The sequence below is a fragment of the Neovison vison genome, chromosome 11 (assembly GCF_020171115.1).
Source record: "Neovison vison isolate M4711 chromosome 11, ASM_NN_V1, whole genome shotgun sequence".
Taxonomy (NCBI): Eukaryota; Metazoa; Chordata; class Mammalia; order Carnivora; family Mustelidae; genus Neogale; species Neogale vison.
In genome coordinates this window covers 24113395-24139677 of record NC_058101.1, presented here as the reverse complement: position 1 = coordinate 24139677, position 26283 = coordinate 24113395, and the positions used below count along the sequence as shown (strand labels likewise).

General features: G+C 37.0%; 1 protein-coding gene across 8 annotated transcripts in view; it reads right to left on the bottom strand.

The window, feature by feature from the left end:
* Positions 1-26283, bottom strand: part of CLOCK (clock circadian regulator) — a 146512-nt gene that overhangs the window by 40648 nt on the left and 79581 nt on the right. For 7 of the 8 annotated variants that reach the window (XM_044226110.1, XM_044226107.1, XM_044226114.1 and 4 more), the window contains 3 exons: positions 25008-25156; positions 21840-21931; positions 2704-2793 (listed from right to left, as the gene is read on the bottom strand). In XM_044226110.1, coding sequence (XP_044082045.1) covers positions 2704-2793; positions 21840-21931; positions 25008-25156 — 331 coding nt within the window. Of the gene's footprint in view, positions 1-2703; positions 2794-21839; positions 21932-25007; positions 25157-26283 lie in introns of those variants that run through there. The other variant, XM_044226115.1, reaches the window with a different exon arrangement.

The following is a 26283-nucleotide window of genomic DNA, read 5'->3' as shown; positions in this document are numbered from 1 at the left end:
TCTTCTCTACAGTAGGTCAATGGGACCATTAAGCGGAAACTATTCACTCCCACCAATTTCCTTTTCTTTCAGGGAGACAACCAACAGTCAGATAACTGCTTTTAGTTTGGAAATATAAACACAAGTTGCTTAAAAAGGATTAAAAGCTCCTCTGAGAAAAATGTCAAATATATGTTGGATATAATAACTATGTTCTTTTGGTACAGGCACCAGGAACAAAAATTCTGGCCCTATCAAATAAGCTTTCAAAATCATTATATAACTATTCAAAAAAATTCTAAATTATATTGTGGCATACTATATTTATACCAAAGTCTGTACTGACTTTCTTAAAACACACTTATGTTTATAATTCCCAACTAACAAGTTAAGAAGAACAGAAAAGGAAAGGAAAAGGATCTTCAGAGCAGCACTTTCACTCCTGGACTCTGTCACACTGTAACACGGTTAATCATTCTCCTGCCCACACCCCCCTCCCCGCCCCACATTACAGGTGATTATAAGTTTAATATACTCTCTCTCTCAGGAGCACATTTAAGCAAGTGTGAGGAAATCAAGTCTTAAGTTGTCAAGTGTTAACCAATTTTAAGTTCCCAGTCAAGAGGCCTGACTTTCTGTGTTGCCACTTTTACTAAATGTTTGTATAATTAAATCCAATTTCTCTGGGAACATGTCTGCTGATAACATAAAGGCAGGCTGGGCTGAGGAGGTCTAAATCCCTTCTGATGCTGAGGTTCTATGACCCTATGATTTTGTCACAGAATGTCAAACCAAGAAGGGGGTTAAAAAATCAACAAAATCCCTTCTCCTAATTGTTAGCCACAAATAGTTAAAATGTACCTAAGTTAATTTCATAAGTATGAAGTGACAAAGAAAAATGTTCTTTTTGCAGGACCTAAAGTATCAGTTTTATAATTTTATAGTCAGAATTAGAATTTAAAAATTTTAAGTCCCAGTGAACACTAAGATGGCAAATTCTAATTTCTCAAGAGAACTGAATTATAAACACTAAAGCCTAATTTTGGGATTTGCTAATGTTTCTTGCCTTTCAGGCAACAGCCAAAATTCTATTTTAGACAAAAAAGGTTTGCATATTAAAATGAAAAAATTACTTTAAACTATTTGTTACACTCCATTTTTTAAAATATTTTATTTATTTATTTGACACAGAGAGAGAGATCACAAGTAGACAGAGAGGCAGGCAGAGAAAGCAAGGGAAGCAGGCTCCCTGCTGAGCAGAGAGCCCAATGCAGGCCTCTATCGCAGGACCCGGAGATCATGACCTGTGCCGAAGGCAGAGGCTTAACCCACTAGCCACCCAGGTGCCCTGTTACAGTTAATTTTTAATGACAACTCAAAATAGGAAAGCACATACTGTTTTCTCCTATTATGCATAATCCTAAACAAGTATTATTTCATTTTCTCAAAAGACACTTGTGCTTATGTTTTCAAATCATTAAATAACCTATAATTCAGCAATGTCAGTGATGTGAGGGAAAGTACAGTAAGCAGAGAAAAGCAAAAAACTGTTTTAAAAAAAGGCTACTCTTAACTCAGAATGAAATAAAATGGGTCTACTGGATCACTAGCAATCTTCTCTGCCAAAAAAGTACACCTGCCAGTCTATAAGCTTTGGCTTACACAATCAACTAAAAAGATCCAGAAGATGTGAGTAAGAGAGGAAACTGGGCATGCGGCATATGGGAACTCTCTGTACTATCTTCTTCATTTTTCTGTAAATATAAAACCAGTTCTAAAATTAAAAGTTAAAAAAAAAAAACAGGAGGGAATGTGAGGGCAAAGAGGGTTTGCATTGAGAAGAAAAACATTAATGATCAAACACCTAAATCCTAACTAGACGTGCTGTAGAATCTGATCTTAAAGTGTGGAGTCTATTCTTTTGGTAACATATAAAGTAGCAGAATAATCAAAGGAAGGGTGATAGTGCTTTTTGCTATCTCTTGAAAGAGACCTTTATAGAAGAGTTTACTTTGTATTCTTATAAATCTTCAAAAGATGGGCAATTAAAGAGTAATTTATAAATAACTTCAGAATATTTATACAAGTCCTATCTTAAATAAGAATTACATTTTTTAAACAATTACAAACTTTAAATTCATAAAAACTGTCAACACAGCACAGCACCCAGCATAACAGGGTGACACAGAGTAGTCAACAAATACACGTTTAATAAAACAGCAAGCAATAAGATATAATTCAGGTATTCATCATCCTGATCAAAATTATACAATATAATTCTTTTCTAATTCGCTTGGTCATATTGAAAATAAACTGAATATGGTCATTATCAAATTCTCATTTCTAGCACAGAACAAAAAACTCTGTACCTATTATTTTTAGTATGTTATTCTAAGTTATTTTTTTGAGAAAATTACTTGAGTTCCTCTAAAAGGAACAAATAACTCCCCCCAAATTTACTTATTCTTAAGGTATTTCCAGTAACTTAGCAACACTGTCACCACGCTGATTAAAAAGGAAACCCTGAGAACAGCATGAGAGTAAGAAGGGCAGAGGTTAGATACAGTGGCAGTTAAATATTAGTTACTGCCAAATAGGGAGACATGGTTAAAGCTCTTCCCCTGACTCTAACAACTGTTCAACACTGCTCTGGAGATCCTCTTCCTCATACTTTAGAACATTTAAAATAGGTCTTAAATAAGAAAAAGATCACAGGATACTTACTGGTAAATGTTCAAGTAATGAAGTTATACTCTCAGACACATATATTATGCTTCCATCTGTCATGATTGCTAAAAAAAAACCATCAAGAGCCTGAAATTAAACATAATGGTCAGTTAAGCGAAAAGAAAAAAACTATAGGACAGAAAAAAAAATCTAATTAAATGACAAAGTACTTAGTGTGTAATTTCCAGAGTGCTGCCAAATGCTAACTTTTCCCTTGACAACACCTTAGTACATATCTTTGTGCATTCTTAAATGTTTCTGGGGGGAAAAAGATCACAATATGGTCATACATGGGAGAGTTGCCTTCTAAAACAGATACGTAATGTTCTATCATTACTATATGTACATTTTAAGAGAACTGCCTTATTTGAAGATGCTGGTATCTGACATGACATCAATGATATGTCTGGCACAAAAGAACACATTCCCACCTTTTGGGTATATTAATAAAAAGATGTTCCACTGAAACTTAAGGAGATACATGAGGTTAAAGTGAAAGGGAAATTAAGCTGAAAAAGTAGGCTGGGTCAGATCATGAAAGGCCTTGAATACCAGGTCAAGACACAAGGACTTCATTCAAAAGTAGTCTACAAGCAGTATTACATGGATTCAGAAGAAACAGAATTAAGTCAGGAAAATTTCAGTGGCTTCTGGAAGTCAGGGAAGTTAATGAAAATATGAATGAAATGAGTAGCAGTAAGAACAGAGAATGAGGCAAACTTTGAGAAATGGGAAGTTAGAGTTCAGAGAGAAGCTAGTACAGGGGATAAGATAATTAACAATAAAGCAACCCTGTACTTTATATTTTATAAAGTATTTTCACTTGAAAACCCTAGGCACAGAAGTGACAGCTGAAGAAATGAGATCTGCAAAAGACAGAAGCATGCCAAAGACAAATCCTTGGAATAATTATCTACACATGGGGATGAGGAGGAGGACAAGGGCCAGAGAAAATGACAGAGAATAAAGACACTGTCAAGGAAGGCAGTGGAAGAACAAATGACAAGGTGAGTGAGGAGAAAGAGGGACTGTTCACTATAAAAAGAGATCAAATAGGATAAGGACTAAGAAAATGACAAGTGAATTTTGATGACTTTTAAGAGTTATGTCAGTAGCAAGGTGCATCAGACTACACTGAGTTTAGAGACAGTAGATATTGTCCATTACAAAGTACTCGTTTATGAACTTCAGAGGGAAGGAAGGAAAAGGACAAGTTCTAAGGGGACCAAGTATCAAGGGAAGTAACTGAACTATATATGCAGGTTGAAGGAAAACGTGGGAGGTAGGGGTACCAGGTGGTGGGTATTATAGAGGGCACGGCTTGCATGGAGCACTGGGTGTGGTGAAAAAATAATGAATAATGTTTTTCTGAAAATAAATAAATTGGGAAGAAAAAAAAAAAAAAAAGAAGATCCAGTGAAAAAGATGCTGAAGATACACAGCAGAAAAGACACACCATAAGAAGAGTTCCTCTCTGCTTATCAAAACGGCTATCATGCTAAATTTAAAATTCTTTTTAACTATAGGGCTCTCTCAAAGGATAGCAACTGCTGGTAAGAACCATACATATCTTCTTGAACACTGTTATTATATGTACAGCACCTTGCAGCACCTCGCAGATATGTGGCATGTAGTAGATAAAAAAAAATCTGTAGTATATAATGTATGGACCTGGGAGTTAAGAGTCATCTCCTACTTCAAAATAACTGTTGAAGAATTGCTGAATATATGGAAAAAGGCACCCTCCACCTCATCTCACCTTCTACTGGGGGACAGATCTGGATGTCAGAAAGAACTTCCTTTGAGGAGATGCCTATCTTCTAGAATGGCTCAGAAAAACCCATCTTGGCTGAGCGTGTGTGTGTGTGTGTGTGTGTGTGTGAGAGAGAGAGAGAGAGAGAGAGAAAGAGAAAGAGAACCTTGTAATTTAAGAAAATTCAAGGGTTACCTGGGTAGCTCAGTCAGTTAAGTGCCTACTCTAAATTTCAGTTCAGGTCATGATTTCAGGGTCATGAGATTGAGCCCTGTGTTGGGCTCTGCACTCAGCAGGGAGTCTGCTTAAGGTACACAAACTCCTTCTCTCTCTCTCTCCCCCTTCTCCTTCTCTTTTTCTCCCCCTACCTCTTACCACCCCCACCTCCACACACACATATGTGTATGTGCTGGCTCTCTCTCTCAAGTCAATAAAGAAATCTTAAAAAAAGAAAAAAGAAGAAAAGAAAATTCATGAAATTATTTTTACCAAAACTCCTTAGTACAATAATGCCTGTATTATTATTTCATAATGAATGGGTTAAGAAGAACATAATTCATGTGAAGCTAGATCCGGTTATCTCTGAAAGTAAATTAATATTTATTATGATGATCTGTATTTGCTCTTAGGATATCTGCTAGAAGCTGAGTGAAGCTCTCTTCTGTGAAGAGAATGAACTGAAATCAGAATTCTTAATAACATAAGCCCATTGCCAGAACCAGAGCCTAGCCTTTCATCTTCGACACAGGCAAAGACTAAGCAGAGAAAAGCCTCCACCAACGTACCACAAAAGTCTTAACACAAGGACGGACCCAGGGCCCAGGACTTCTTCTGAGAGGAAGGATATAATTTTCGAGCACAGTGGATGGCACACCAAAAACTTAAGGGGTCTTGAGGAGGGCCCTAAGGAGGAAGACTGGAGAGATATGGACGAGAAAGTGAGAGAGGGAAGGACATCCTACTCCCAAGACTGAAGCTTGTGAGGCTTATCCCTTTTCCCATACTGTATGATATAATGGGAAGAGTTCATTAGTTAAAACTGTTTGTCTTCAATGATGGTGGCAGAATAGCAGGATCCTAGCTATACCTTGTCCCCAAATACAAGTTGATAACTATCAAATCACCCTAAATATCCCAGAAATCCATCTGAAGACTGGCAGAGCAAACAACTAAAGGTAGAGAAGAGGCCACATCGAAGAAGGTAGGAAAATGCAGAGAGGCAGTGAAAAAGACGGGCTGCTACAGTGGGGAGGGAGCCCCAGTAACAGAGACTGACGAAAGACAGACTAGCACACAGGGGAGTACAAAAGGAAAACAAATCCCCATAGCACCTGGGCGTGGAATGTAAGAGGGGCCAAATTTCATGAGTTCTGGCAATCAGCAGGGCTTAACACTAGAGTTCTAAAGATCTGCAGGTGTGGCTCGGGAGAATCCGGGGTCACTGGGGAAGAAGGCAGGGCAAACATCCTGCGGACACAGTGCGGAAATGGAGATCTAAAGAGCAGGTGGGACATACAGTGGGGAGGTTATTTGCTCATCTCAGAATATCCCAGAGAGACAGCATTCATAGAAAGACCCCCACCATGAACAAAGGAACTGGCAGGTACCATTTCCCTCTCCCATCCCTCAGCCTAAGCACACAGCCCTGTGGGAACGAGGGCAGCCTCAGCACTCCCTACTTAACTCCTTTACACCGAGCGCCACCCTTCTGTGCTCCAGAAAAACCACTCTTTCCAGTCACATTTGTGTCAGTCCCAGTGTGATGGCCCCCCAACACACCACCCCCAAAACCCAGCCCAAACCCGTGGCCACACCACTTCTCCCCACCCAGAAGTCTTACAGGGCCTCAGTTCCACTGGTGGTAGTGACAGGTCTCATTTCACAACAGGTGAAGAGAGCCTCTGCAGACGACTTGCCTAAGGGATAAAGTGGCCAGGACACAACAGCAGAAAATACACAGCACACGCTGGAGATACTCCTTGAAGCGCTAGGCTCTGGGGAAGAGGTAACACTACCTTAGCAGGGCATTATGAAACCTCTCCTTCATTAGGCCATTACCCTCAAGAACAGGAGATGAAGGTGACTTTCCTAGCACAAAGCAGCAGCCAGAGACTTAAACAAAATGAGAAAGCACAGGAATTTGTCTTAAATAAAATAAAAGGGCAAGGCCACAGGCAGAGACCTAAGTAAAATAGATATAACTAACATGGCTGATAGAGAATTTTAAAGTAATGACCCTAAATATGTTCACCAGACTTGAGAAAAGAGTGGAAGATATCAGCAAGGCTCTCAACACAGAGATAAGGAATAACAGAGCAGAGATAAAGAGCTCAATGAACAAAATGAGAAATATACCTGATGGAATAAACAGTAGAATGGAAGAGCAGAGGAATGAATGAATGACCTACAAGACAGAGTCATGGAAAATAATCAAGCTGAAGAAAAGAGAGAAAAAAGAATAACACTAAATGAGAATAGACTTAGGGAACTCAGTGACTCCCATCAAACTTAGTACCATTCATATTATAGGAGTCCCAGAAGAAGAGAGAGTAAAGAGGGCAGAAAATTTATTTGAAGAGATAATAGCTGAAAACTTCCCCAGTCTGGAGAAGAAAACAGATATCCAGACCCAAGAGGCACAGAGAACCCCCAACAAAATCAACAAAAGCAAATCCAGTGGTAAAGAAAAAAATCTAAAAGCAGCAAGACAAAAGACAACAGTTACATACAAGGGAAACTCCCTAAGATTAGAGGGGGATTTTTCAACGGACACGTTCCAAGCCAGAAGGGAGTGGGCATGATACATTCAAAGTACTTAATGGGAAAAAAAAACCTGCAGCCAAAACCACTCTACACAACAAGGCTATCATGCAGGGGTGCCTGGGTGGCTCAGTCATTAAGCGTCTGCCTTCAGCTCAGGTCATGATCCCAGAGTCCTAGGATCGAGTCTCATATCAGGCTCCCTGCTCAGCAGGAAGCCTACTTCTCCCTCTCCTGCTCCCTGACTTGTGTTCCCTCTCTTGCTATGTCTCTCTCTGTCAAAGTAATAAGTAAATAAATAAAATCTTTAAAAAAAGAAAAAAAGGCTATCATTCATAACAGAAGGAGAGATAAAGAATTTCCCAGGCAACAACAACAAAAAAGGTTTTCCCAGGCAAGCGAAACTAAATGAATTCACAACCACTAAATGAGCCATGCAAGAAATACTGAAGGGGACTAAGAGTCGAAAAGAGAGACCAAATGAGACAAGTGTGAAGACAGAAAACACAAAAGCAAGAAAAATGAGTATTTCTGTAAAATATCAGTCAAGCAACTTAAAAATAAAAGGGTATAAAATATGACACCATTTACCTAAAACATGGGCAGGAGAGGTGTAAAGAATGGGTTCAAACTTAAGCAACCATCAACTTAATATAGACTGCTATATGCAGAAGATGTTATATACAAACTTAATGATAACAACAGATCAAAGATACTAATAAATATGCAAAGAACAGACAGGAATACATCCGAATATATCACTAAAGAAAACCAGCAAACCATCAAAGAGAAAAGACAAGAAAGGATCAGAGAAAATCTTCAGAAACAACCACAAAACAGATATTAAAAGGGCAATAAATACATACCTTTGGATAATTACTTTGAATACAAATGGACTAAATGATCCAATCAAAAGATATAGAGTGACAGGATGGATAAAAAAACAAGACCCATCTATATGCTGATTAGAAGACACTCATTTTAGACCTAAAGATACCTGCAGATTGAAAGTGAGGGGATGGAGAAATATTTATTGTGCAAGTGGATGTCAAAAAAAGAGGCAAACCAAGAAACACTCAACTATAGAGAACAAATTGATGATTACTGGAGGAGAGGTGGGGGGAGTTTGGGGAGGGTGGGTGCCAAACACATGATGGGCATTAAGGAGGGTACTTGTGATGACCAGTGACTATTGTATGTAAGTGATGAGTCACTATATTCTACACCTGAAACTAATATTGTACTATATGTTAACTAGCTGGAATTTAAATAAAAACTTGGAAGAAAAAAAAAATAAAGCCAGAATAGTAATATTTACATAGGACAAATTAAACTTTATAACAAAGATGGGGTGACTTCCAAGATGGCAGAGGAGTAGGAAACCTTAATTTTGTCTGGCCCCAGGAATTCAACTAGATAGCTATCAAACTATTCTGAACACCTGCAAACTCAACTGGAGATCTAAGAAAATAGCTACAACTCCAGGAATAGCAAAGCAACCACTTTCTGTAAGGTAGGAGGTACAGAGAAGTGAATCCAAAGTGATATATGGGAAGACAGTGGGGGAGGGAGGCTCCATCGGCCAGCCATCTGCAAGTGACAGAGCAAGGAGCACAAAAAATCAGAACTTTCAGAAGTCTGCTCCAGTGAAAGGATGACGCTTAGGCAACTAAGCAGGAGGTAGAAGGCTCACAGGGCAGTGCAGTCTCGGGATCATCAGGGTTACAGGAAGACCCAGGGGTTCGTATTGGAGCGGGGAAGCCAGCCACAAAGAGTCAGCCCAAGAGAGGGCTCTCGGCTCAGGGCTGCCATAACTGCCCTCCTCTTCGAGCAGCAGCCCAGCAAGCAGGAGAACCATGGAGAGACGCCTGTTCCTCCCCCAGGAGGAGCAGTGCAGAGGCATGCCACAGAGTCTGCTGAGTTTGGATACTTCGCATGGGGTTGTGTGCCAGAGACTGAAATGTTCGGTCATAGGCTGGGTGAGCACATGGTGGCCAGAGACTAGGGACACAGGAATGACTGACTTCTTTTCTCTAAGGGTTCACTGAGGAGTTGGGCCCTGAGCTCTCAGCTCTGGGAACAGAGATGAGAAGACTGCCATTTTCATTCTCCTCCTCTAAAGCTGCAGGGAAAACCTTCAGGGAACAACAGACACATAAGAGCAAACCAGAGCAGATTACTTAGTCTGGCCCCTGGCAAGGGTGGTGCAATTCCACCTCGAGCAAAGATATTCTGAGAATCACTGCAACAGGTCCCTCCCCCAGAAGATCAGCAAGAACATCCAGCGAAGACCAAGTTTACCGATCAATGAGAACTGCAAAACTCCAGTATTAAGGGAATACAGCACATAGAACTCATGACTTGTCCCATGATTCTTTAGTCTTCCGACTTTAATTTTTAAAATGTTTTTTCTTTAAAATTTTTCTTCTTTCCTTTTTCAATCAACTTCCTATTTTATCAACCTTTCTTTAAATATATTTTTAGTTTTCATTCTTACAGTCACATTCTAACCCTTCATTGTATTTAACCTTATTTTTGTATATATATCTAAGTTTTTCTTTCTTTAAAATTTTGGGATGCAGTTTCTTCTAACACACCAAAATATACCCAATATCTAGTATATAGCTCTGTTCTATTCACCTGTCTGATCATATTCTCTCTCTCTTTTTTTTAAAGATTTTATTCATTTGTCAGAGAGAGAGAGAGAGAGAGAGCGCGCACAGAAGCAGGCAGGGTGGAGAAAGAAGCAGGCTCCCTGCTGAGTAAGGAGCCTGATGTGGGATTTGATCCCAGAAACCTGGGATCATGACCTGAGCCAAAGACAGTGGCTTAACCAACTGAGCCACCGAGGCATCCCACACATTCTTTTTCTTTTTTTTTTTTAATTTTCACCTTTACATTTACATTCAATCCTCTCAATCCATTTAATATGATTTTTATATATATTTTTCTCTTTCTTTACAATTCTGAGAGGTGATTTCTCCTAACAAACTGACCAAAATACTCTCAGGAGATAGTGTACTGCTCTGTTCTGTTCACCTTTGTTGTTGTTATTTGTATCCCTTTCTGTTGTTGTTGATTCTTTTCTTTCTCTTTTGTTTTTTCTTGTTTTTTAATTTCATTTTTACAGTTACATTCTATCTTTTCATTGTATTTAATTTTATTTTTGTACATATACAGGTTTTTCCTTTGTTAGAATTTTGGGATCTAGTTTTCTATAAACACAAACCAAAAATACGCATAGAATCCAGTATACTGCTCTATTCAGCTCACCTACCTGATTATATTTACCACTTCCCCCCACCCCCGGTATTGGGTCTCTTCTGATTTGTTTAGTGTATATTTCCCTGGGACTGTTGTTGCCCTTTTAGTATTTTGTTCTGTTCTTCATCTATTCTTCTCTGGAAAGAATGACAAAACAGAAAAACTCACCTCAACAAAGAGAATAAGAAGTAATACTGACTGCTAATCAATATGGACATAAGATGTCAGAACTACAGTTCAGAATAATGATTTTAAATAAACTAGCTGGGCTTGAAAAAAACATAGGAGCCACTAGAGAATCCCTTTCCAGAGAAATAAAAGAACTGAAATCTAACCAAGTTGAAATAAAAAGGCAATTAATAAGATACAATTAAAAATGGAGGCCCTACCTGCTAGGATAAATGAGGCAGAAGACAGAATTAGTGATAAAGAAGCCCAAACAATGGAGAATAAAGAAGCTGAGAAAAAGAGAGATGAACAACTACTGGATCACAAGAGGAGAACTCAAGAAGTAAGTGACAACATAAAGCAAACAATATTAGAGTAATTGGGATCTCATAAGAACAGGAAAAGAGAGAGAGGAGCAGAAAGTACACTGGAGCAAATTATAGCAAAGAAATTCCTAATCTTGGGAAGAAAATAGGTATCAAAGTCCAGGAGGCTCAGAGAATCCCCTCAAAATAAAAAACAGTTCAACACCCTGACATCTAAGAGTAAGACGTAAAATATCAGAGACAGAAAATCCTGAAAGCAGCTCCGGAGAAGAGATTTGTAACCTACAAGGGTAAAAACACGAGACTAACAACAGACCTATCCACAGAGACCTCCTAAGTCAGAAAGTACAGGCATGATATATTGAAGGTGCTAAATGAGAAAAATATGTAATCAGTAATACTTTATCCAGCTATGATGTTATTCAAAATAGGACATATAAAAAGCTTCCAGGACAAAGAGAAACTAAAAGAATTTGTGATCATTAAACCATCCCTGCAAGAGATATTGAAAGGGATCCTCTAAGCAAAGAGAGAGCCCCAAAGTAACACAGACCAGAAAAAAACAGAGACAACATACAGTAACAGTCACCTTATAGGCAATACAATGGCACTAAGTTCATATCTTTCAATAGTTACCCTGAATGTAAATGGGCTAAATGTCCTAATCAAAAGACATAGGGTACAAGAATAGGTTTTTTAAAAAGCAAGACCCATCAATACACTCTCCGCAAGAGACTCATTTTAGACCAAAAGACACCTCCAGATTAAAAGTGGGGCCAGGGCAGAAAACGATTTACCATGCTAACGGACATCAAAAGCAAGCTGTGGTGCCAATCCTCACATTAGACAAATTAGATTTTAAACCAAAGACTATAATAAGAGATGAGGAAGGACACTATATCTAACAACTATACATATTTATGCCCTTAACATGGGAGCAACCAATTACATAAGCCAATTAATAATAAAATCAAACACACAGATACTCATACAATAATAGTAGGGAATTTTAACATGCCCCTCACTGCAATGGACAGATCATCTAAGCAAACTCTCAAGAAAACAAGGGCACAGAATGACATGCTGGACCAGATGGACTTCACAGATACATTCAGAACATTCCATACCAAAGCAAAGAAATACACAGTCTTCTTGAGTGCACATGGAACATTTTCCAGAATAGATCCCATCGTGGGTCACAAATCAGGTCTCCACCAGTAAAAAGACCGAGATCAGTCCATGCATATTTTCAGAACACAATGCTTTGAATCCGGAACTCAACTACAAGAGGAAAGGTGGGAAGAACTCAAGTACATGGAGGTAAAAGAGCACCCTACTAAAGAATCAAAGGGTCAACCAGGAAATTAAAGAAAAATTTTAAAAATTCATGGAAACAAATGAAAATACAACTGTTCAAAATCTCTGGGAAGTAGCAAAGGCAGTCCTAAAAGAGAAATGGATAGCACTTCAAGCTTTTCTCAAGAAATAAGAAAGGTCTCAAATACACAACCTAACCTTACACTTAAAGGAGCTGGAAAAAGAACAGCAAATAATGCCTAAACCCAGCAGGAGAAGAGAAATACTAAAGACTCAGCAGAAATCAATGAAACAGAAACAAAAGAACAGTAGGACAGATAAATGAAACTAGGAGCTGGTTCTCTCAAAGAGTAAGATTGACAAAGCCCCAGCCAGACTTACCCAAAAGAAAAGAGCAAATACCCAAATAAATAAAATCATGAATGAAAGAGGAGAGATCACAACCAACATCAAAGAAATACAAACAACTGTAAGAACATATCATGAGCAATTACATGCTGACAAATGAGACAATCTGGAAGAAATGGATGTATTCCTAGAGACATACAAACTATCAAAACTGAAACAGGAAGAAATAGAAAACCTCAACAGACCCATAACCAGCAAGGAGATGAAGCAGTAATCAAAAATCTCCAAACAAACAGGAGCCTAGGATCAGATGGCTTCGCAGAGGAATTGTATCAAACATTTAAAGAAGAACTAATACCTTTTCTTCTGAAACTGTTTCAGAAAACTCAAAACAGAAGGAAAACTCCCAAACTCTTTCTATGAGGCCAGCATTATCTTGATCCCAAAACCATATAAAGACCCCATCAAAAAGAAGAAATACAGACCAAAATCCCTGATGAACATGGATACCAAAGTTCTCACCAAGGTACTAGCCAATAGCATCCAATAGTACATTAAAAGGATTATTCAGCATGACCAAGTGGGATATATTCCTGGGCTGCAAGGTTGGTTGAACATCCAAAAATCAATCAATGTGATACACTACATTAATAAAACAAAGACTAAGAACCATACGATCCTTTCAATAGATGCAAAAAAAAGCATTTGACAAAGTAACATGCTTTCTAGATTAAAACTCTTCATAGTGTAGGGAGAGAGGGTACATACCTCAACATCATAAAAGCCATCATCCATGAAAAGCCCACAGCGAACATGGCAGGATGGCCACTCTTACCAATGTTGTTTGACACAGTACTAGAAATCCTAGACTCAGCAATCAGACAAAGGAAGAAATAAAAGGCATCCAAATCAGCAAAGAATTCAAACTCTCACTCTTTGCAGATGACATGATACTCTATGTGGAAAATCCAAAAGACTCCACCCCAAAATTGCTATAACTGATACAGGAATTCAGCAAAGTGTCAGGATATAAAATCAATGCACAGACATCAGTTGCATTTTATACATGAACAGTGAGACAGGAAAAAGAATTTAAGAAATCAATCCCATTTACAACTACACCAAAAATCATTAAGATATCTCAGAATAAACCAAACAAAGAGCCAAAGAAATACTCAGAAAAACACAGAATACTCATGAAAGAAATTGAGGAAGACACAAAGAATTAGAAAATCTTTCCATGCTCATGGATGGGAAGGACAAATATTGTTAAAATGCCCCTGCTACCTAGAGCAATCTACACATTCAACCCAATCGGTATCAAAATACCATCAACTTATTTTCACAGAACTGGAATGAATAATCCTAAAATTTGTACAGAACCAGAAAAGACCCCCAAATATCCAAAGGGATGTTGAAAAAGAAAACCAAAGCTGGTGGCATCACACTCCTAGACTTCAAGCTCTACTACAAAGCTGTAATCATCAAGACAGCATGTTACTTGCACAAAAAAAGACACATAGATCGATGGAACAGAACAGAAAACCCAGAAATGGACCCTCAACTCTATGGTCAACTAATCTTTGTCTAGACAAGAAAGAATGTCCAATGGAACGAAGTCTCTTCAGCACATGGTACTGGACAGCCAAATGCAAAGGATGAAACTGGACCGTTTCCTTATACCACACACAAAAAATAGACAAAATGGACGAAAGACCTAAATGGGACACAGAAATCTATCTAAATCCTAGACGAGAACATAGGCAGCAACCTCTGTGACCTCAGCCACAGCAATTTCTTGCTAAACACGTCTCCAAAGGTAAGGAAAACAAAGGCAAAAATGAAATACTGGGACTTCATCAAGATCAAAAGCTTTCGCACAACAAAGGAAACAGTTGACAAAACCAAAAGACAACCAACAGAATGGGAGAAGAGATTTCCAAATGTCTTATGAGGTTAAGTGTTAGTCTCCAAAATCAATAAAGAACTTATCAAACCTAACACCCAAAGAACAAATAATCCAATCAAAAAAAGGCAGAAGACATGAACAGACATTTCTCCAAAGAAGACATCCAAATGGCCAACAGACACATGAAAAAGTGCTTAGCATCATTCCGCATCAGGCTAATACAAATCAAAAACACAGTTAAGATACCACCTCACACCAGTCAGAATGGCTAAAATCAACAGGTCAGGAAATAACAGGTGCTGGCAAGGATGTGGAGAAATGGGAACACTTGCTGGTGGCCGTGCAAGCTGGTGCAGCCACTCTGGAAAAGAGGATGTAGGTCCTCAGAAAGTTGAAAATAGAGCTACCCTAGGACCCAGCAATTGCACTACTGGGGATTTATCCCAAAGATACAAAGGTAGTGACCCAAAGGGGCAACTGCACCCAATGTTGATAGCATCAATGTCTATAGTAGCCAAACTATGGAAAGGGCCCAGATGTCCATTGACAACTGAATGGATAAAGAAGATGTGGTATATATATGTATTTGATGGAACATTATGTAGCCATCAAAAAAAGAAATCTTGCAGTTTGTGACAACATGGATGGAACTAGAGGGTATTATGCTAAGTGAAATAAGTCAACCAGAGAAAGAAAATTATCGTATGATCTCAATGTGGAATTTAAGAAACAAGGTATAGGACCACAAGAAAGAGAAAAAAACATGAAACAAGATGAAACCGGGGGAGACAAACCATAAGAGACTCTTAAATTAGGAAACAAACTGAGCTTGCAGGAGGGGACGGCGGCGGTGGATGGGGTGGCTGGGGGATGGACACTGAGAAGGGTATATGTTGTAGTGAGCACTGTGTGTTGTGTAAGACTAATGAATCACAAACCTGTGCCCCTGAAATAAATAATATATTATATGCTAATTAACTTAAATTTAAAAAATTAGAAAACAAAGACTGGAATGCTTGACTAGCTCAGTCAGTGAAACATAGGACTCTTGATCTTAGGGTGTGAGTTTGTACAGAAATATAATTGAAACATTATAAAATACTACATGCCAACAAATTGGACAACATAGAAGAAATGGACAAATTCCTGGAAACAAATAACCTACCAAAACTGAACAGGAAAATAAAAATTTAAACAGACCAACTACCAGAAAGAAATGGAATCAGTAATCAAAAAACTCCCAACGCTGCCTCCGGCTCAGGGCGTGATCCTGGAGTCCCGGGATCGAGTCCCACATCAGGCTCCCAGCTCCATGGGGAGTCTGCTTCGCTCTCTGACCTTCTCCTCGCTCATTCTCTCTCTCACTGTCTCTCTCTCTCAAATAAATAAAATAAAATCTTTAAAAAAAAAAAAAAAAAAAACTCCCAACGAACAAAAACCTAGGACCAGATGGCTTCACAGGTGAACTCTACCAAATATTCAAAGATAATAGCTATGCTTTTCAAACTCTTCCAAAAAACCGAGGGGAAGGAAAGCTTCCAAATTCATTTTGTGAAGCCACCACTTACCCTGATATGAAAACCCACTAAAAAACTAAAAGAAGAAAAAGAAAGAGAGAGAAAAAGAGAACTACAGGGCAATCCCTGTAGTTCATCCCTGATGAATGTAAGTGCAAAATCCTTAACAAAATATCAACAAACCAAATCCAACAATACATTTTAAAAAGCATTCATCACAATCAAGTGGGATTTATTTCTGGGATACAGTGATTCAATATTCACAAATGAATTAATGTGATACATCAAGTCAGTAAGAGAAAGGATACAAACCATATGAGTATCTCAATAGATGCAGAAAAAGTATCTGACAAAGTGCAACACCCATTCATGATTAAAGATTTCAATAAAGTGGGTTTAGGGGAACATACCTTAACATAATAAAAGCCAAAGATGAAAACACCCAGCTAACATCAGACTCAGTGCTGTAATACTGAGAGCTTTTCCCTTAAGTCAAGAACAAGACAATCATGTCCAATCTTAGCACTTTTATTCAACACAGCACTGGAAGTTCTGGCCACAACAATCAACCAAGAAAAGAAATAAAAGGCATCCAATTTGGTAAGGAAGAAGCAAAACTTCCACTATTTGCAGTTGACAGGATACTGTATATAGAAAACTCAAATGACTAACATCCTTAATGGGGGAAAAATAGCTTTTCTGCTATGGTCAGGAGGAACACAATGCTATCCACTCTTACCACTTTAATTCAACACAGTACTGGACTTACTAGCTACAGCAATCAGACAACAGAAAGCAATATAAGGCATCCAAATCTGTAAGAAAGAAGGAAAACTTTCACTATTTGCAGATGACATGATCCTGTATATAGAAAACCCAAAAGATTCCACCAACAAACTGCTACACTAAATCACAAGAACTGATACACTAATTCAGTAATCAATCTACAGAAATCTGCTGCACTTCTAGATACCAATAATAAAGCAGCACAAAGAGAAGTTAAGAAAACAATCCCATTTACAATTGCACCAAATTAAGGAGATACCTAGGAATAAACCTAACCAAAGAGATGAAAGACTTACGCTCTGAAAACTGTAAAACACTTACTAAAGAAATGGAAGGTGACACAAAAAAATGGGAAGACATTCCATGATCATGGACTGGGAAAGCAAATATTGTTAAAAATCCCAAAGCAATCTACACATTTAATGCAATCCCTATCAAAATACCAATAGCATCTTTTATGGAACTAGAAGAAATGATCCTAAAATTTGTATGGAACCACAAAAGACCCCAAATAACCAAAGCAATCTTGAAAAAGAAAAGCAAAGCTGGAGGCCTCACAATTCTGGACTTAAAGTTATATTATATTATAAACCTGTAGGAATCAAAACAGTGGGGTACTAGCACAAAAACAGACATACAGATCAATGGAACAGAATAGAAAACCCTGAAATAAACCCACAATTATATGGTCAATAACCAACAAAGCAGGAAAGAATATCCAATGGGAAACAGTCTCTTCAGCAAACACTGCTGGAAAAACTGGACAATATGCAAAAGAATGAAACCAGACCACTTTCTTACACCAAACCCGAAAATAAATTTGAAATGGATTAAAGACCTCAATATGAGACTTGAAAATCCTAGAAGAGAGAATAGGTAGTAAAGTCTCTGATATGAGCCATGGCAAACTTCTTCTAGATAGGTCTGCTGAGGCAAGAGAAACAAAAGCAAAAATAAACGATAGTGATTACATCAAAATAAAAAGCTTTTGCAAAGGAAATAATCAACAAAACTAAAAGGCAACCTATGGAAGGGGACAAGATATTTACAAATGACATTATCTGATAAAGGGTTAGCATTCGAAATACTTATAAAATTCAAGACCCCAAAACCAAATAACCAATTAAAAAAAAATGGGCAGAAGACATGAACAGACATTTCTCCAAAAACATACAGATGGCCAAAAGACACATGAAAAGATGCTCATCGTCACTTATCAGCGAAATTCAAATCAATACTACAATGGGATTATCACCTTACACCTGTTAGAATGGCTAAATCAACAACACAAGAAAAAACTGGTGTTGGTAAGGATGTGGAGAAAATGGAGCATTCTTGCATTGTTGGTGGGAATGCAAACTGGTGTACCACTGTGGAAGACAGTATGGAAGCTCCTTAGAAAGTTAAAAATAGAACTACCCTATGATCAAGCAATCACACTACTAGGTATCTACCCACAGAATACAACACTAATTCAAAGGGATACATGCACCTTGATGTTTATAGCGGCATTATTTATAACAGCAAAGATATGGAAACAGCCCAAGTGTCCATTCAACTGATAAACGGGTAAGAAAGATGTGGTATGTATTTATGTACGTACACACACACACACACACCCACACACACACAAATATACAATGAAGTATTATTCAGCCATAAAAAGAATGAAATCTTGCCATTTGCAACAACATGGAAGGAGCTACAGAATATAATGCTAAGTGAACTAAGTCAGTCATAAGATTTCACTGATACGTGGAACTTAAGAAACCAAACAAACGAGCAAAGGAAAAAAGAGGGAGAGACAGACCAAGAAACAGACTCTTAACTCTAGAGAACAAACTGATGGTTACCAGAGGGGAGGTGGGTAGGGAAAGGGGTTAAAGAGCTGATGGGGACGAAGGAGTACACTTCTGATGAGCAATGGGTGATGTACAGAACTGCTTAATCACTGTATTATACCCTTGAAACTAATATAACACTATATGTTAACTAACTGGAATTAAAATAAAAACTTAAAATGGAAGTTTAGAGAAAGGGACAGTACCTCCTTGTGGATCTGTATCTAAGATAAGGCTGACAGGGCACTAGCCCTTCCCTTATAAATTACTGGAGAGAGTGGCCAGCTGCCAAGGGGAATGAGGTACATACTAGATTATTTCACATAGATGACTTTGTAGAAAGATCTGATCAACCTAAATCCTCCTGATTTCCTAGACAATTCTCAAGCTACCCTCCTCCCTCCCAAGGATAAGAAGGAATATTCCTCAGGCAATAAAGATAAAAGGGAGACAGACGGGTGGCAATAGAGGAAAGGTGAGAAACAGCCAACACACAAGTTGTAAATTTCCCAGTTCTTAAATTAATTAGCTACCTGACCTTGGACAAGTTGCAACTTTGCTGAACCTAATCCATAAAATGAGCTGAATGATTTAATATCTTCTAATATTAAATATTAATATTCTAAGATAGAGCCTATATTTAAAATTCTGCTGAAAATGCTTTCAGGACTGCTTGTCTGTAATCTAATCAACACAAGTGGCCAACAGTAACACAACTAGTTTAGGTGGACCAAGGTTGTAATATATCTACACATTTATACATGTCCTCCTTGTATCTTATACATATCTTGGCATATTAATGTTAGAATATATATAATATATAGTAGCTAATACATAGTAGTAGATATATTGTACATGTAGTTAATATATAGTAGCTGTTAATATTCATTAAAAAGCAAAAAGTCTTTATTAATAAATAAATATCACACTTTTTAGTAATCTTAAAAGTTGCAAGGATAATACGACGATTCATGTTTTCAAAATTTTTTAATATGTTCCAATTTTCTCTGTTGCATATTACAATGTTCTAATTTCCAAATTTATTTATTTTTTGTAGTTACCTATGTTATGTAGTACTGTGTCTTAACAAATAATAATAAAAAAATCTGACCAGTGTAAAGAAAATTTGGAGATAATGCTTCTCTGTATAGCCTATTAGGAAATTTACCTTCATTAAGATATTAAGAAACAAGTGAAGATATTATACAAATTTGTGAATTTATAAGAAATGTTTCATACCAATAAAACAAAGTGGGTATTTTATGATTAATATAGAAGAGCTTATTAAACAACTGCATTGAGGTTATAATCATAAAACAAAAATTAAGGAATGATTAAGTGAGTTATTTCCCTTCTCTGTTTAGACATTAGGATGTGTGTACACTTTCATAAACACATTACTTATATCTAACAAGATAATTTTGGACAACTTCAATGAGTTTAGTGATGAGTAGATCAGAAGGCTATTACAGACCACTCCTATAAACTCTAGAAGTAATAAAACAATTTTGTTACAGAAGAACACTTACCTTTTAGGAAAAAGACTCTTAAAATTACAGACTATTATTTGGTTTGTAACTAAAGTGTCCGCTAATTTAAGGACCCGGTTGCTGGTTTTTGAGCTACAAGATCTGTTCTTTGGCTAGCTTTCACTGAAAAGAAGTTTCATGAGTGGCAGTGTGCACAGAGGCTCAGGCCATGGAGCGCAGAGGCTGCAGTGAATCCTAGCTGAGCTACTTCCTCTGTTTTGGGTAATATAATCCCTTTGTTCCTCCATTTCCTCATCTGAGGCAAGTGAGAAAGGGATACTAACAGACTCTACTTCATAAGATTACTGTGAGCATTCATTGAGTTAATATGTGAAATATGTTCAATTACTGTTCAGATTTAAAGCACAGCAATAAATATATATATGTATATATATATTTACAGTCCAACAAATTTTCATATGGCAACATTTCTGCTGAATATGTACCTAAGCAATCCAGCAATTAACTGTTCTATCTAAAGTATCAACAGAAAAATAACTCATTAATTTCCAAAGTATCTCACATTGCTTTAGACTTTAGACACTTGCAATATGGTCATTACACACATATACATGACATAGATAAATGCTTATGGGCTAAAATAATATATCCAAACTAACAGGGTTTAGGAGATGTAAATTATCTGTTAGAATAACTCTAACATCTCTATCTCAATTGCTTTCTTCAGCTCTATGTCTACTTTGTTAAGAGTTTATTTTTCTTGTCCTTAACTGTTACTGCCAAAGTATACCACCTCTGTTTCCTATCTAAGTTTTCATGGAAATTTGATAATGAGCTGTGTACTTTGTATACAAAGATGATACCTATATTATTCTACACAGGAAATGATTAAAAAGGAGAAAAGTAAAATTGATAGATATGAGGGACTCAAAATGTTTCTGGATTTAATAATTGACTGTATGAGGTATTGAGTTTTTTCAATTATAAGCAAGCATGTTCTGAACTATTTTCAAAAATAATTTTGTTACACTTACTTATTTCCTTTTAGAAGTTTCTACTTAAATTAAGAAAGGTTCTTTCAATGTATATTCAATATTTTAATATTTCCAAAATACCTCATTTATTATCATTCCACATTGTATTTAGGTGAATTTCAATTTGTTAAAAATTATCCTTGGCCCAGTAGTATACATTTCATAATAATATTTAAAGATTTTTATTTTTAAGTAATCTCTATACCCAATATGGGGCTTAAACTCATGACGCAGAGATCAGGAGTCTCAGGTTTTACCGAGCCAGCCAGGGGCACCTGGGCATAAATAATATTTAATGTGATGAATAAAATACATTATTCTTCACTTGAATGTTGTTAGTGGCCTCAGGTAGAGAACTTGATAGCTATAGGTTTCTGACTTTTACTAAACCTCTCAAAAATCATATAATATTAAAAAATATAAAAGTTTAACACTACCTTGCCACATAATACTATTTACTTATACATATATTAATTTTAATTGAAGATATAGTTTATTGATTTACAGGGAATTAAGACTTTCCAATATTAAATTAATATTGTTAAAACCATACTAATATTCATCACCTCAATGATTTTTTTGAGGAAAACAAACTTTTCAAAAATTAAATCTAAACATACCTCTAACATTAATTGTGTAAATTCTTCATTACTAAGGAATGTAGGTTTCCAGTCCTGTCGAATTTCACTGGCATCTGACTGTGCAGTGATTTCTGTAAAGATTATTTGACACATTAGTGGCATACTCCAAACACAGGGTAGGGGCAAGGGGTGATTCAAAAGTCCAACAAGTTGCATTCTCTCCTCCCTCTCTACTTAAGATGAGAACCACAAGCAGTAATATTTATTGGTTTTAGGTAGGTATCAGGAGACCCAGGTTTGGGTATGGTGAAACACATGCACTAACGTGGCAAGTTATCTCCTTGGATTCGGTCTTTTGGAAATACCAGTCTTTGGTTTTTCTTTGGGGAGCTTTGGTATTGCTGTATTGCTGAAGGCCTGAGAATGCTTCCTGCTTGACATAATGACCAAATAAGAATCAAAATAGGCATACTAGAAACAAGCACTGGGAAGAATCATCTTTCTCTTGACATTCAAATAGTGGAACCTAGCTAGAGCAATCCGACATGAACCTGGAGGAAAGGAGCCAAGGAGGTCAGTCAATCAGTCTGCTTTTAACTAAGATGACTTTAGGTTTACCTATTACCAGGCAGAAAGATTCCTCCCAACCTGAGGTGCTCTATTCCGAACTAATCAAGGAGACTAAAATTTGCAGAAAAACTTTAAAGTAATAATCCCAGAGTGATTTTGCTTAGTGTCCTCTTGAATGTTTTCTTAGTGGTAAGGAACTCGTCAGAAATCTGGAAATCCCTGGCTTGGGGCACATGTTTTAACAAAATTATTAGTTTATTTTGCAACATTTTTCTAATGGATTTAGTTATGAGAAAGCTAAAAATGATGAAACTTGAACTATTTAGTTAACAAATATTTTTCCATTTTTAAATACAGACATATTCAACAACTTGGCAAAATAAAAATCTGTATCACAGATTTTACTCTATAAAAAATATTCAACTTTGCAGTGAAAAGTAGGGACCAAGCGGTTTTGATGTTCTATTAGCAGATATATAAATGTAGGATATTAAATTGTCACCCAACACTTGGCATATTGAAAATGCCTGTATTACAATATTATAAGTAACTAAGAAATCTAGCTACTAATTCTGTAGAATATAGTCATGCTTTTCAAATTCACACCAATTATATACATCCAGAAAAAGAATTTAAATCCACAAGCAAATCCATCAAGTTTAGTTAAACACAAGCTTAGAGTACTAATAAAAGTATTTAAGAACTCCCTTTTAATTTAAGGTAAACTTTGCTTTTGTGAGAATTATATATCCAATTTTGGAAAAAAAAAACAAAAACAAACAAACAAAAAACCCCTGACCTACTTAATGCAGAATTAATCCTCTATTATCAGGGGCAAATGCACTCATATGATTTCATTTCATTCAGCAATCATTTATTGAACTGCAGTGTCTGAGGGGACTAGGTGTGCTAACAAGGGACACTACGGTTAGTGAGAATACGATTTGCAGAGGTAAAATATAATGATAATGGTGACAATAAAAAAGGAAGACAAGCAATTTTGACACATTTACGGAAGAATCAACAGAATTTGGCAACTGTGATACAGTATTAAGGAAGGTGAAAAAAAAAATCTGTCTTTTCAGGCTTGAGTCCTAGGGCCTGAAAGGGTAGTGTTATAAAAATGTAAAAAGGAAAGTTGAGAGAAAGAGGTGACTTGACAAAACGAAAATGAACTCAGTTTCAGATGCACAGTTTGAGCACATGCAAAAGAAAGATCTGGAAGTTATATGGAAACAAAAGACTGAAACGTTTGCATCTAAAAATACAGATATGGTAGTTTAACAGAGAGGCAATAGCTGAAGCTATGGAATGAGATAACCAAGGGAAAGAGTATAAAACAAGAGCACAAAAGAGAAGACATCTTGGGGGGGAAAGAAAGAGTTTCAGTTAGGGAGGAGAGGCGAATGAAGAAGTGCAGGATAACACAGGCCAAGGGAGAAAAAGCCAGTGGTGGATGAATTAAAATTTCCAGCGCAGAGGCACCTGGGTGGCTCAGTGGGTTGAGCACTGGACTCTTGATTTTGGCTCAGGCCATGATCTCAGGATCCTAGGACAGAGCCCCGAATCTGGCCCCACACTAAGCATGGAGCCTATTGGGATTCTCTCTCCCTCCCTCTGTGCTTCCCCTCACTCATACACTGACACACTCTCTCTCTCTAATAATAAATAAAACTTTTTAAAAAAATGTCCAGTGCATTCGATATAAGAAAAAGCTATTGCTATTGTCTGACTGGCAGGACAGGTGGGGCTGCTGGCAACTGTGAAATTAACAAAAATAATTTCAAAGGGTGGGGAAGCATAAACCAGCCTGATAATGCATGACTGAGTGAGATCCAGAGGAGTGACTGAAAGTAGTAGCTACAAATTCTCCTTCTGAAACGTTTTATGGTTTCATTTGCCATCTGGAAAAGGACATGTCCCTCTACAAGTTTTTCACCTATTATCTCTGTTACCAAAACATTCAATATTCTTTAACTTTTTCATAACTCAGTCAAAATTATTTTCTTCGATTAATAATCACTTTATTTAATGAACAGTATTTATTTCCTAGACATACACTGAAATCATCTTTTAAATAGCATACAAGGCCCTCATGATGTGGTTCTTGTCTTTGAAATATACCCACGATCTTCCAACTCAACTATGCTCCAATTACACTGACTTCCTGCTTCTCTGCGTTTGCAACACTACTCCTATTTCCTCCAGGTGAAATGCTGTTCTCCTTAATCTAAAAGGAAGACTAGCTGCAACTATTTTTAAGGTTTTCTTGACACATTTATTTCCCCTCTGTGTTCTCATGGTTAGTTTTTGTTTATAAACACTACTCATGTTTTAAGTATCTGCAATGTAAATTAGCTGTTTCCATATCTTTCTTCCTTGGCTTCAGTTAACTGAGGGCCAGGACTGCTATTCTGCACCCCAAGAACCTAGGATACAGTAGGCATTAAATAAATGTTTGTTGAATGAAATAAAGGACATACCAGGAAACCTTTAAAAAGGCAACTGATCACTTTCTCTGAAAAAAAGGTGAGGAAGCATCCAATTTTAAGAATCACTGTCAAGATTCCATCACATTATGCTTTAAAGGAGACTCTGTTATTTAAAAAAATCTGTCTTATAAAGTTAAAATTTTACCTTTATGTTTTCGTAAAAAATCAATGCTCTTCTGCAGAACAGTAGATTTGTCCATCTTCCTAGCATTACCAGGAAGCATGGATCCCAGTTCTTTAATGAGAACATTAAATTGATCTCTACGTTTCTTTTCAGATTTGTTTCTAGATACTCTGATGGAAAAAAAAAATTAAGCAGCTTTCAAACCATTTGATTACACACATAGTTTAACACAATGATCGCTTTGGACACAACTACACACGTATGTACTTCCAACAATATAGGTGTAATAAACATTTATCCACAGGTTACCAACAATGTACAGTTAACTGGGGCAGTAATTTTCTTCTCAGTTTATCACTGAAGAACTTACATATTCAGCACTTGCAAACATGTTCTTGGGAAAAGGGCCAATAAGACAAACCTCATTCAAATCATAGGTTGTATCTGATCTAATATTTACCAAGAATTTGTATTTTACTTATTTGGCTATTATGAGTATTACTGAGACATATTTGTGGAAGTGCGTATAATGTGTAAATACAAATTATTAAAAATTACTAGGTAGGAGAAAGTTAACCATTTCCTTTAAGTTTTAAATTACAAACAAATCTAAAAGTGAAAATCTACCCTCAAGCTTATCCATACAGTCTTCCTCTTTATTCCTGTACGGCCAGACTCTAGCACCGTGCTAGAACCATGCATCTGCATCTCTCTCTCCATTAGGCTGTGTACACCTTGATAACAGAGCCCCGATATTTTCACCTAAGCACTTAAGGGTAACAACTAATATAAGCACTCAAAATATGCCCACCAAATGAATAATTAGTACTGTTGTATGTGAAGTAGCTAACCAATAAACATATATCAAGTGGCACCAAGACCTTTAGACAAGCAAATACAATTATTTATATAGCAACTAATCATTCTACAATACCTCTAAACACTAATTGTATACTTCGTGAAGTTAGATTTTCTAATTCAGTTCTTGTTTAAGCAAAACTTGTTTATACTCACTTTTCAAAAGGTCTGAGGACAATTTTATTTATTTTTTGCTTGGTAACAAAGACGCATATATTCTATATTATTACTCCTCCTTCAAACAGTGAGTGCTTGCTATAATAACAGAGATTATATTAATAAAGGCTAAGGATACTGAGAAAAGACAAGCTCTTTCAAGAAATTTATCAAATTCCAATGGACTCAGAGGAACCAGAGATGGCATCCTCATCTACTGAAGTGAATCATGAAGGCTGAGAAAAGGATGGTAGTGGAGTGTACTCAAGGCACTGCGGGTACA